Source organism: Saccoglossus kowalevskii, chromosome 6 (genome assembly GCF_978046115.1).
Source record: "Saccoglossus kowalevskii chromosome 6, keSacKowa6.1, whole genome shotgun sequence".
Classification (NCBI taxonomy): Eukaryota; Metazoa; Hemichordata; class Enteropneusta; family Harrimaniidae; genus Saccoglossus; species Saccoglossus kowalevskii.
In genome coordinates this window covers 17,758,354-17,772,124 of record NC_140646.1, presented here as the reverse complement: position 1 = coordinate 17,772,124, position 13,771 = coordinate 17,758,354, and the positions used below count along the sequence as shown (strand labels likewise).

At 37.8% G+C, this 13,771-nt stretch overlaps 1 protein-coding gene across 2 annotated transcripts; it reads right to left on the bottom strand.

The window, feature by feature from the left end:
• On the bottom strand, window positions 1–7,802 carry LOC100376319 (uncharacterized). Of its 2 annotated transcripts, XM_085500772.1 has the most exons (5): window positions 7,705–7,802; window positions 6,933–7,245; window positions 4,801–5,026; window positions 1,422–1,948; window positions 1,081–1,204 (listed from the first exon to the last, which is right to left on the bottom strand). In XM_085500772.1, exons 1-5 carry the CDS (start codon window positions 7,768–7,770, stop codon window positions 1,188–1,190), a joined length of 1,149 nt encoding a protein of 382 aa, XP_085356898.1. In that variant the 5' UTR covers window positions 7,771–7,802; the 3' UTR covers window positions 1,081–1,187. The 2 variants fall into 2 exon arrangements, with proteins under 2 accessions (XP_002734874.2, XP_085356898.1); XM_002734828.4 differs by having other exon boundaries at window positions 1–1,948.
• Between the last annotated feature and the right edge of the window lie 5,969 nt (window positions 7,803–13,771).

Below are 13,771 nucleotides of genomic sequence, written 5' to 3'. Positions count from 1 at the left end.
TAAAATAAAACGTACTATTTATTTAATCATTACGAAAAAATTATTAAGTGAAATTAAATTAAATTAAATTAAATTAAATTAAATGTATGCAAATTACTCAAGAAAATAAAATTAGTTATTCAAGTTTTATTTCACTGGATACACTGATAATAAGTACAAGAATACCATGACAACAAATAAATTATAGAACAACGAAAATAATAATCAATGGCTCGCAGTAATATGTTGTCATGACAACAACGTTTAAGAGTTTATATATATTGCACAATTATTCATATATTCATAGTCTACCGAATCCTCCATATTCACATAATCGTCACCATATTCCGTGTTATTCGCGTCTATTAATGTCTCAATTCCCTTCCCTACATTTGTGGAAGGATGCACTAAATCATTGTCCTTGCGTACTTGTGTAACGTTTGTTATGTCTGGTTTCTCTGCGTTGATGCTCGCATACGATATTCGCTGTGTGTGTACCGCCACCAGCGTCTGCTCCGGGAGACGCCGTACACCAACGAGCGCATCATAAACGCGTGTTGAATGTAGATCGGTGGAAGAAGATCGAAACGTGCTGAGTGATGTTTTGTTCATTGTCGTTAATTTGTTTTCAGCTGGCTTCCTCAGAGATTGATAATCGTCCAGGTCGTCGCATGATTTGCCACGTCGAACCTGATAAGTACTATTATTCGAGCCACCCGTAGATAAAGTTGGTGATGATGTAACCATTTGTTGTGAATATGAATAACGTTTAGAAGATGCTTTGATTGATGGAGGTGATGACATTTTCACAGCTAGCGATGAAATGAAACGAGATAACCTGTTGGACTTCTTTGATTTCTTATCCCCACGACGCGACGACCTTATCTTCGGCAACGATGTTGATCTTTTCGGAACTTCTGGAGGGATGTCAGGTAAAGCTGTCGTCTGCTTGTTGACGTCGCAAAATTTGTTGACGGGTAACTTGATACGGCCGCTTAACGAATGCACGTCTATCAAATCAAAGGGTGCTGGAATTTTGCTGAATTCTGGGTCACTTGTGGCCACGTCCGTCAAAATGTCAGAGTTGCGAAATTCCTGATGAGGAAGATATTTCGACAGTCGTACTGTACGTTGTTGTTTTGTGTCGTAATTTATAATTGGCCAGTCATACACATGTCCACCAGATTCAGAGTGTCGTCTTGGCTCAGTTATTCTGTCTGCGCCACTATAAAGAGAAAAAGAAACACTTTGAGAACGCCCTTCATTCGTTAATGAATTATGATTATAAAACTGTGAGTTAATGTTTTGATAATGTCCACTATCGTCAGATATTTCGTTATTTGCAATCTCCTTATATCGACTCTCTGGGGCATCCGACCAGTAACCGCTAGATGAATTGGAGGCACGTCGCAGACTACGCGGGCTACATGAACCCAACGTACCTAATGGGCTGGAGTGTGGTGACGTTATGTTGTCACCACTTTCGTCCAATCCGGAGTTAGGTTTGCGTGTGACGTCAGTGGTCTCGCTTAATTGGCTGACTTTTTCAGTATTGTTCGACAGTTCAATCGGCCTACAGGGGGGTGAGTCAGATACGGACACTTTCCCTGACACTGAAGTGCTTGCCTTTTCTGACATATCTCCGTCTATGTCAGTTTTTGTAGTTACTGTTTTGTCGGTTTGCAGTTCTATTCCAACTTCTGAAATACGGGACGACTCTGAAGCAGACGATATCCCAGTGTCTACGGACTCAGCGTCTCTGTTGTCGAGTTGACCCTGTTTTTCTGTTTCGTTTTCTTTCGGGTTTCGTTCATTGCAGTTGTCATCTCGTTCGTCGCCTTCTCGTTTTCGTGCCTGCGGAATATTCAATTTCTCCACAGCGTCGTTGATTTTCGACATTATTGTCTCCAGTATACTTTTAGCTTGGTTGGAGTAGAAGTAGAACTCGCCCTCGCCGTCCTGGCAACCACTGTAAGAAAAAAACACAGCCTGAGTCAATCAGAGATAATGATGGTAGGGCAGAATTACTTTTTTCAGAAGATCCATAACCGTCTAAAATGGAAAGTGGTCGCCGCGTATAACATGTTTGTGATTTTAAAATAACTTGAAAGCAACACTGCATATACCACTAGTTCTCGAGGAAATACTATTTTATTAATAAAGTAATGCTCCCATAATGCACCATACTTAAATCTCTTATTTTGTGAGAATAATGTTCAAATATTTTCAAATTTATATATTTGATAATGATTGACTGGAAAGCTCCAAATTTTTAAAATATATAGAACGTTGGTTCTTGAAATACGGAAGCGATGCGACTCAGCAGTACGTTAGAGGTTAGATGACAACAGGTATATTACACGTTACATACATGTGACATTGACACGATACAGCAAACTTGGAACAGGGAACTGCCCGGGATATGTCCGGGATATGTCCGTCAAGTTCAGGAGGGAAACGTTTCAGATTACATAGCTATGATAGGTTGATAAGTACAATGGGTGATTGGATAAAAGAAACGATAGTTGATTGGGCAAAATTAACTATAGCAGATTGGCTGACTGGTATGCTGTCAGAATCGCAAATCTGTACCAAGCTCGATGCTAAAACAATCTCCGACATATAATGCCCATAATGCCCACGCACACCTTCATTGGCAAATGCGATCGCCCACTTAGTTAAAAGGAAGAACTTGCTGATTTGATGATGTTGAACTGAATGCGATGATGTCGCCATATCGGTTTCTGGGTTGGTCAATCTAAATTCTACCAGTGAGTCATTATATTTTTATAAAACGTTTATAACATCCCCAGCTTTTTGTATTCCATTGTATATTTATATTTTTTATAACATAATATGTGATTTCAACTCATGTGCTTTCGCGAGTACCAACACTTTAAAATCAAAGAAAGCTTAGAAAGAACTCCCATGTGCTGAGAGTATTGAAGACACATTAAATATAATTCAAAATTACTTGTACTTGATTGAGATAGTGATGGAAAAGCTGAAAACTAATAATGCAAATCAGAAAATTAATATGAACAGATTTGAGTGTAAAACTAATGAGGTCTGCGCAATGTAACAGACCATCTATATACAAAGTTTTATTGAAATGTGATTGGAACCAAAAAAAATTATGAATTATTATGCTAATTAGGGAATTAAAATAAACGGATTTTAACCCCAAACTAATCCGGTTTGTACATTGTCCTAGAGCATCTTTGCACCAAGTTTCATTGAAATGAAATAATTAGTACTTTAGATATCAGTGTGATAGGTTAAAAGTGGTTAATTATGCAAATTAGTAATTAATATGTACAGATTTTAACCCACAATTATTCAGTCTATTGTCCTACAGCATCCATGTACAATGTTTCGTTGAAATGTGATGATTAGTACTTGAGAAATCAGTGTGAAAGTTGAAAATTAATTAATTATGCAAATTAGGTAATTAATATGTACAAATATTTATCCCCAAAAAATTAATCTCTGCATAGTCCTTGAGTATCTATGTACCAAGTTTCATTGAAATGTAACGCTTACAACTTGAAACATCAAAAGCTGGAAATTAATTAATTATGCAAATTAGGTAATTAATATGCACTGATATTACCCTAAAAACTATCAGGTCTGTGCAGTGTCCTATGACATCTATGTACAAAGTTTCATTGACATGTGATGATTAGAACTTGATCAGTGGAAAAACCGAAAATTCATTAATCATTATGCAAATTAGGTAATTAGTAATTAGGTAATTTTTACCAAAAACTAATCAAAACCTAGCATTAGTTCAGAACATCTATGTACCAAGTTTCATCAAAATCCAATGAGTGGTTATTTAGATATCAGTGGAACAGTCAGGGAACAGCTAAAAATTAGCTAATTATCATGCAAATTAAGTAATTAATATGCATGGATTTTTACCAAAAACTAATCAAATCTGCGCACAAGTTCAGAGCATCTATATAGCAAGTTTCATCAAAATCCAATGAGTGGTTCTTCAGATATCAATGGAACAGTAATGGAACAGCTAAAAATTAGCTTATTATCATGCAAATTAGGTAAATAATATGCATGGAATTTCACCAAAACCTAATCAAATCTGCGCATTGGCTCAGAGCATCTATGCACCAAGTTTCATCAAAAACTGATGTATGGTTCTTGAGATATCAGTGGAACAGACGGACACACACACACACACACACACACACGCACCCACCCCCCACCCCCCCCCCCCCACCCCACACACACACAAACTAACTACAAAGACTCCCATTTTGTGCTTCGCACATGGGAGTCAAAAATCCAACAAATAAATATGTAAATAAAATATTTGAATAAATAATAATTAGTGGAACCGTTAAAAACATATTTAAAAAATCAAATAAAAAGCCCAAACATGAATCTTCTTTTAATTGCAGTGATGCCATATTTATGGGATAGACACATCAAGAAAGACTAGATGGTTTAAAAGAAGTTACACAATATGTGAAGAAAATTGAATCATAATGAGATGAGGGACTTTGGCGAAACTGGTAGCATTCAACCACAGTCCCTCCACACACGGTGTAGAGGGACGAGGTGAGGGACTTTGGCGAAACTGGTAGCATTCAACCACAGTCCCACCACACACGGTGTAGAGGGACTGCGATTCAACTAAACAAAAAAAGCGACAATTACCACGGCATCGCCGTATCCGTTGCAAAGACTATTAAATTATCATTGATATTATATTAGTGTATGTATTCTATTAAAATTACTTGTATAAGTAATTCCGTATCAATCAATTAAAACTTGACTTGATTTAAACAGCGCACTCACCGTCCAGTCTCTACATAGAGTATTTTGCCACAGTCTGCCGGTGCCACTGATTTGCTGTCATTTAGGATCACAAATCTCTTCAATGTCTTCATATGCCATTTTAAGCACAGTGTACCGTTTTCGTTATAGAGTTCGAAGTTCTGTTGAGTGACAGCTAGCAGGAATTCGCCATTTAGTCGTAGCCTGTTTGCAGTTGCCATCGGTAGCGCCCACACTCTGTAGAATTCTTTTGAAACGGAAGGAAAAAGACACGGATAAGACATGGTAATCAGAGTTGTTGAGAGAGAGTACCATTAGAGTCGAGTAAAACCGTGGTATACGTGTTTTCATCATGAACAGTAATATATAGTCGTGGGGCTCTCTAGTGACGATGTACTCACGTCACATCGATGTCAATTCGTATTATGTCACATCATTGTCATACTTCGTCACTCGACGTCAAGCGTCTCACTGTGACTGTGACGTAAACACTGACGTATCGGAGCGGAATGTTTTTTGTCACTTTTTCTGAGGCCAATGCACCCCTGCTGAAATGGGCCAAGTGCAGTCAACTGCCTCTTCGTGGAGGGACTGTCTGTGATTGGACCCGGTTATCATAAACTGCAGGCAATAATACCCCGCTATGAACACGTAATGCCAAGCTAAAGAATCTTATCAAGGAAATATTCAGATGTCACACGTAAGCATATACGGTAAAACACGTCTTTTTAAAGCATGTTATTTTAGCTAATTTAGCTGTAATTTCGCTAATTCAAGATGTAGATAATTTAACCATGGAGCTCCATGATTTAACAGAAAGTATATTCTCACTATTGTTGGCACTTTAGCTAAATTAAGATTCTGTTTCAGCGGGCATCAAAAGAAACTATGGAATTATAAAAACCGCTATCTCCCTAACAGTATTCCAATATTATACCCTGGAACATAGGGCTCCGATATAATGCTGTCGTGTGAACGTAGCAATTCTTAGCGGTGTTTGTTTTGACATTGGCACTTCAATCCTAAAAGGCGACTCCCCTGGACACAACCATTGTCACTAGGGGTGCTAGGTGGTAAGAATCATATACAGAATACACTCAGTTAGTTTTGTTTTTTTTCAATTATTCGTTTCTAGCTCTGAAACTCACGTGTTATATTGAGGATGAAAATTCAAATTATGGTTGTAAATATGGCTGAATATCATTCGATGTTGTCGTCCAAATTCAAATTACAACTGCTGACGTATTCAGAAACACGCTGCAGGTGGTGACCGTTAACGGGAGATTTTGTGGGCAATGTTTCCCTGTGTAATATTTTTTCAACCTGATTTCGAAAAAAATGCCTAAAAATATGTGCATGATAAGAGCGTTCTACACTTGAACACAATTAATTATATCTAATCACAAGTGCACAATTAACTTCAAATTCGAGCACCCCATGAAATATAGTCTGATTTTCGATATGTAAGTTTCCAACGGTTGAATGGCAAATTCATATCAGACACCGCTTAAAATCTTCTAAGTAAAATTGACAGGGAGATAGCGGTTTTCATGATCAATTTATTTGGGCGCCGGCTGTAATTCATGCATAAAGTCAAATTCAAACTTTAGTTTACAGTGTATGCGACCACACCCATTTGACGAAAGCACGACACATGAGATAAATTCTGACTATTTTGATGAATATTGTTTCGAGTCCCAGTAACACCCGTTATTAGCCCAACGCCACCACCCCTACCCACACTCTAGACTTATTAGCGTGTGGAATTTCAAATGAAGACTAAACAACTTGCATTGCCAGTGTATTCGCAGAATTGTACCATATGATGCACCGTAGACAGTATGATTACAAGGCGTATAGGATAGAACCCATAAAACCCAGTGTTTTTAAAATAAACACTGAAGACAGAGCTAAGATTTCGTCGCGTTTTTTATCCTATGTAGTGCCGACCGTTAGATGGTTACTCGTGTCGAATCAATTTCACCAGGTCGTGAGACAAGTGCAGGATAATCATGCGTATATTTTCAGACAGACTCAGTGGGTGACTATATTGGGACACAAGTAGTTCCAGCATGTGTAGATCATATTTTGTCTTCTTTTACATATTATCAATTTAAATTATTATATGCAACATAAATTACTTTACTTCTTACCTGATCCAACATCGGGTAATTTTCTGACAGTGTTTATTTTGGGCAGCAGTGCCCGTTTAAGCACACCGATCCACTCGTGGATAACACCCTCGTTATCACCGGCGAGATAAAGAAGTGGTTTGTCACCGGAGTATATCTCTAGGCCGTATCTCTGTTTTCTTTCCAGCGTGCGTCGAATTAATGTGACGTTCTTTAGTAACACGCACAGCACAGGTTTATCAAACTCGTTCTGGTCCTCGTAGGCTTCTAATAAAACTGAACGTCCTTCTGAAGTCCGATTTTCACGTATTTCTACCCATTTACGCGCCCAAGGCTGAAAAGAAAATGAAATGATATTGAGCAATCATAAATTTGAAAATAAAACCTATGGTAACCACAATCTGGGACAGCCTAACGGGACAACGCGGCATCGATATAAAGTGTACATGTGACCATGGCGGAACTAGTAAACATCAGATAAACAAATCATGCGACTATTAGGACACAGGTAAACCATTTTCATCACAGGATCATGCTATGAATACAATTTGTTCTGTTTCTTCTATGTTATACCATGTTATACCATGTTATACCACACGCATCGTACTCATATTAATGGCCAACGCGCAAACAGCTAATTTACCCAGTCGGTACTACGAGTACCAGGCACAGAATAGTCACGACGAGGCTACCATAGGCGTGCGCGTGAAACGAGCAACTAAGTAAACCCCAATGCGATATTGTCTAGCATTGTTCGAACCAAACTCATAAACCACAGAATAAATAAACTTACCCTTACAGTGTACCATGTCTCTTTGGATGGATTCCGATAGAACAGGTACCCGCATTTCAAATCCATTGTGTGTTTCACGATAGATTCACTTTTTATGATACACTTTACCTCATTGTAAGCACAATGAAAAGTGGGATAATGCAAATAACACTCAGACCGCAATCTGTGCCAAGAAATCCAGTAACTTTAGAGAGAAACACGCCGTGAGTTCCGACGATATACGTCAACAGCCTGGCATATGGTGATATCCAGTTACCGAGGTAGTATATTATCTTGTTTTGAATGGAAGTTGTGTTTGCAAGAGATATGATTGGTCAGGGCGTTGTCAATTGTTAATGGTTAACAGGCGGCGTGATAACACGGCGTTGCATTTGAACCCCAATACGAAATACCGCACCCGCATCCCAAAACCGAAGTAATCACAAACCATTAACATATATGGCAATACATTTAAACTATTTTGTCTTAGCAATGAGTGTGTTTATATCAAAAATAATGCTCGTGTATCATTTTTTTTTATTTTCGACGGTAATATATATTTCAAAAGTTTAATATTAATTTTAGCGGGTTACACATCTACTACGCCTGTATCACCAAACGACGGCACAAGCCGACGTCATCAACATCATCATCGTCGACTTGACAAGGATTCGACCCGGCAAAGGTCGCAGGTCGCCCAGCAACAACATACACCAAACTCATCACATTTCACAACGTCGGCACGATTTCCCGGGAATGCGATACTGGGAAAATATTGATTCCCTCCCAAGCAGACGGGGTTATTCCCAAGTGACAAACGAATCTTGACGTAATTGCTACATGCGCACCTGTTCCAAGAAATTATCGATGTTCGCTGGTATCTAAAAACGCGTCTTTCTGTCACACGTAGAGATTATTTGATTACTAGTACGTCACTACGTATATATATATTATGCAAATTACATATAACAGCAAAGTCTGTTTATAAACAGATAACAGAGGTAGTTTATTTACCATTAATATTACGTAACAGTGATTGACAAGAGTTTATTCACACGGGGCTTCTACTTTTCATGTCATGTAAAAGATATGTGACCCCCGAAAAAAATGTTCTATTCGAAATGGCAAAAACCAAAATCCAAAACTTTAAAAACACTCTCCGTAGCAATATACCTAAAGAAGTGTTTTTAAATAAGACAGCAACCCCAGTGACAACCTTCTTACACAATTTACGTTTTGCATTTTGTTTTCTATCTATCCATGATCTATCGTAGTATTATAATTTTATACTTTTTTTATAATTTTATTCTCTGTAGTTTGTTTTATTTTATCTATTTACTTTTTTGTAACCTTTTATTCCTTCTTAAACATTTGTAACCATTGCCAACCCCTCCGGGGATCGTGTAAGTGTTAATAAAGTTATTTTCTTTTCAACCTTCGAATCCAACTAGGTTTTAAATGAAATCGTGACCAATGAATAAGTAATCGTTATACTTTTGGCATACGATCAGTACTGTGATATTTATGGCTGTAAATTGCGTTGACAAACGGGGGAAACAGTGGTTAGCTATGATTACTAGCATGGTTTGTAGTTCCATGTTACTAGGTACAGTAACCAGGACGGTATACATTTTTGTTCCACGATTATAAAACATTACAAAAACAAATTCAGAAAGCGCAGATTGCAGAATAACAGGAAGTAGTACAGTCTCGTCGTCAGCTCATTTTTCTCCGGGACAATGTTCCTAGATGTACTCGTGTTGATTGTCATGTCGGGAATGATATGCCGAAATGAATACTACCCGGTAGTAGTTATGAATATAATAGTAAATCAACCAGCGTTTTGGGCGCTAAGCGTTCGCGCACACTTCGTTAGCCCGTGCTCAGGATCTGGACCGGTTCTTAAAAACGGATCAGATTTAACCCGTACTAAGCATTTTAGCCCGTGCTAAGCATTCGTGCACGTTTTATATGCACGGGGTAAGGTAATTGATCTCTTAGTCCATGCATGGATTCTTAGTACATCCATGGTCAATGCCAAGGAGATGTACGTGAACACTACTATTGATAGGCATATTGTTTAACCTGACATGTGTTTGGCCTCCTAGCTCGTGCTAAGTAGCTGTGTGCGAACGCAACTAATGTGGTACTATATCCAGGCATGTTTCCGTCGTGAACCGCTTTTTTTTATGAATGTGCAAAAATCATTCAGCGAAAGCCCACGACGGCCTTCTGTCCTTCTGTCGGATGCGCCAATCAAGCTCAAGTGACGCATACAACATACTTCAGAAATCTCTTCTTATATAAATTAAATGAATCAAACCATGAAATACGACAGGAAACGATACAGAGTCAAAGAAACGGAACGACGGATGGACGACACCGATCGTGCCCGTGAGATTTATCTGTTAACGTTAACACTACAATGACCTTTCGCATTCTAATTCTAAACTTTACATAAAAAGAACGCCATCAATTATTGGGATGCAGTATTTTACACTTTTGTATGTACATTTCTATTAAGTTCAAAGTTCTATCCAGTCTTTCACAATATGACCGCCATTTTGGAGCATAATGTTATTATGTGGGAAAATAAAACAATGTAACTGGTAATAAACTTTAACTACATGCTACATGCCAATTATCCAGTTGATCGGTCAAAACACTCCTGAGAAACACCTCAATATTTTTGTCGAAAATCAAAGATGGCGGCAAAATCACGCGACTGGTTCGAATAAGTTGTTTGCTCTGTCACAGTGGCTCTGTGAAGGAGTTTGGTATAAAGATGCAACATGGCAAATTTCAAAATAAAAACTGTAATCAGATAAAAGTTAGATCTGTAAAAAATACTCCTTGTTTAGAAGCAATCAACGACCAATCACAAAGAGTTTTGCAAACTTTAATGACTATATAACTTCCATGCTAAAAAACAAAGGTCAAATCAATGTGTTCAGTGGTTTTGAAGTATAATATATTTTTTGCAGTTCTTCGGTAAAAAAAAAACATTGCGGAAAACGTTAAGCGACTGCTAACATATTCGTGAAATATGCAGCCCATATATCAATAATGTTACTATAACAAATCGGAATGCCTAGACCCCCAGAAAAGGTTCAAAATGACCACTTCCTGTTTAACTGATATATTCACTTTACGTGGTTTAAATAAAAATAATATGTGTAATTATTTTTCAGAATGTGATTGCGCTATAGTGTCCACATGGTGACAATACACGCCGTATAGTTAAGATATTTCGCAGTGAGTCGGTAATTAAACACCACGGTCGTCGCATCACGCCGTGTTTGATATGGGGCCGTGCGACTTGTAGTTCAGTCATTATGATGCAACCGAGTTAACATTGTTTGTTTACCCGACATCAGAAATGTGATTTGAGCTGACCCGGGTTAGACACAATGTGTTTTCTAAGTATATAACCCACCAAAGGCAGCACAAATGTAAACAAGTGACCAAAACCTAGCAAATTTATCACACTTTTTTGAAGGTTGTGTTTTGTGAAAAAGCTTTATTTCCTTCTACACATGCAGAAACTAAAATGAATTGTCAAATATCTTTTAATGATGTATTAAAGCAATATTATAGTGTTTTAGTGTCACACTAGATTTTGATCAACTCCGCTTTGCTAAATTTCATACAGCGACTCGATGAGAAGCATTGCAATGTTTTTCGGGGTTTCAAAAATGTTAGCTTAAAGGCCTACTCAAATTTCGTAAGTTAAAGGGTGGCAGTCGTCGTGCCGTGTCCTGTTCGATATGGGACTCATGGCGACGTATACAACGCGTGTAAAATACATTGTTTATTTAGTATACTCGAAATTCGAACACGCGCTGCGTGACGACCACCGCGCTTTAAGTATTTAACACAGTAAGTTTAACACAGTCTGTATACTCAAAGTGTTTCTCGAAATTTTCAGGTCAAATGCTTTCTAATAGGTCAGATCTGCTTTGTCCATTACTGGTCCGGTTATAGCCATCAACATTTTCTTAGCAAAACTACAATCCGGATACAAAGACTACGTGACTGTGTACACATCGTTGTCAGAGTAGTGTAGTAATGTGTAGTGTTGTACGCGTTACTCCGTGGTGCTGGTTTAAATGATACGGGTATGGTCACGAATTCTTCGTAAGAGTATTCATCACTATGCATCAGTCACTTCCAAAGAGCACACCCTTAATTCATTGCCGCTTGCCTGAAATATCGACGTTCACCATGGGACACAGCGGGGGGGGGGGGGATAGTCACGTGTTTTATGAAATGTACACCGTTGAGTATTTGTAGGCTATCCTAACAAATGCATAGAACACTACGATAAAAACTTTCCGTTTTCGACATTGTAAAATTCTTTCGTTTATTTATGAGAAAAACAACTGAAAAAAACAAGGTATTTCAGAAATTTATATTAAGAATAATTCATAACGAAATGTATTCCCTATGCACCCATAAATCACTTTCATAATTACCGATTACACAAGAATATTACAGAAAAAATTGCTATATTTCCTATATTATTGCCTATTATTTGTCTTGAATTATGACTGAAAGAAGCTGAATGAAATTGCAAATTATGTAGTGTGTTCAAAAACTCATTTAAGAACAATAAATTTAAAAAATATGACTCTACTTTGTAAAAATACTGTATTTTTCTGCATAAAAACGAAAGAATTTTACAATGTCGAAAGCAATGTGTTATAGGACGGTGACCTTCTTGGACCATAACGTCTCAATATGTCAAGCGTTTATCATCACGTGTATATTTCAAATCATTGATAAATACTTGCTAGAATGTGTCGTACTGGTAGATATGGTTTCATCATATTATCAACCTTATAGACGGAAATGAGTGAAACTTTTCCAAGAAAACTGCTCTGGGAAATTCACAGAGCGTAAACCAATTCCCCGAAATCAGAATCTAGGGTACACATTTAGTGGCTCCGAGGAGAAGATGTTATTTTACTGCGTAACCGTAAAATATACCAGGAAGCATGGCCTCTATAGATCAAATAATGTTTACACAGAAACATAACAGTATTTACACGGAATGTTTTGAAGAATGCGGAAGTAGTAAAAGTGTGCAATAAAACAGTTACGTCGGCGTAAGTTGCGTCCGGTAGATAACAAGATGTCACGATCTTCCGTTCACACCATCTTTTCGTGCTATGCGTTTCTAACAGCACAATTTCGCCTACTCGTAGATAGGCAATGTTTTGGTTGACCATTACGCTGGTGCTGAAACTGGGGTAGCCTGACATGTAGGCGTAGTAGCGCCCTCGCCGGCCGAACGGCACCAGACCACACTGTGTGTTGGGTTTGGAGTACCGCGGAGGGCTAACACCGAGGTCGCTTAAACTCCGCACTATTTAAGCCTCAGTACAGTGTTATAACAAAAGCCGTTTACATTTTATAAAACTAATTTACAAGATATTTACCGAACGTTTCATTACTAGTGTTAGCCACTGAACACACTTATAACACAGTTGCTGAACCCTATATGAATTAGTATATCTGCATGGGACCATTTCAAGTTGGTTCTTCCCTTCCTTGTGAACATTGTAAAGTAATTTCCTCTACGCATGCGTATATTTTTAATTGTTTTATTGGGTATAATACCAGAATTACAAAGCTTTAAATCTGTGGGTGGAACTTCAGCGAAAACAAACCCATATCAAAATGGCGACCATTTAGAGTGAGTAATTCGGTTGGTCAGTTTTCCCAATATTGCTAGTACCAGGGTGGTTGAATTGGCATACTATGTTTGTGACTTTCAACAAAAAATGATAGCAGATTGCATATAAACTTGACAAAAAATCGGAATCTTGATTGTATTTAAAACGTTCATTCGTCTTTTGAAAATATATTTTAGTTTTTCCCTGCAATATGTTGCTCGACGTATCTTTTCACTTTAATCATTTGTTTCATTGCAAATTATGCGAAAAAATGGTTAATTTTTTGCGATTTGCTAGTATTTGTTGGCGATTCGCTCCGCTAGGATTGCCCTTATAATTACTTTTGTGGCTTCGTGTGTCTGTGTGACTTCCAGTGTTTTCACGTATTATTACTTCTGTGATTTGTTTGG

Excerpts from the sequence above, each read along its gene's own strand:
- LOC100376319 (XM_002734828.4), bottom strand. The coding sequence starts at position 7,770 with ATGGATTTGAAATGCGGGTACCTGTTCTATCGGAATCCATCCAAAGAG. Across the intron at positions 5,027-6,932 it reads ATTACCCGATGTTGGATCAG|AATTCTACAGAGTGTGGGCG; the intron begins GTAAGAAGTAAA and ends CCGTTTCAAAAG. Across the intron at positions 1,949-4,800 it reads CTCTATGTAGAGACTGGACG|TGGTTGCCAGGACGGCGAGG; the intron begins GTGAGTGCGCTG and ends TTTTTCTTACAG.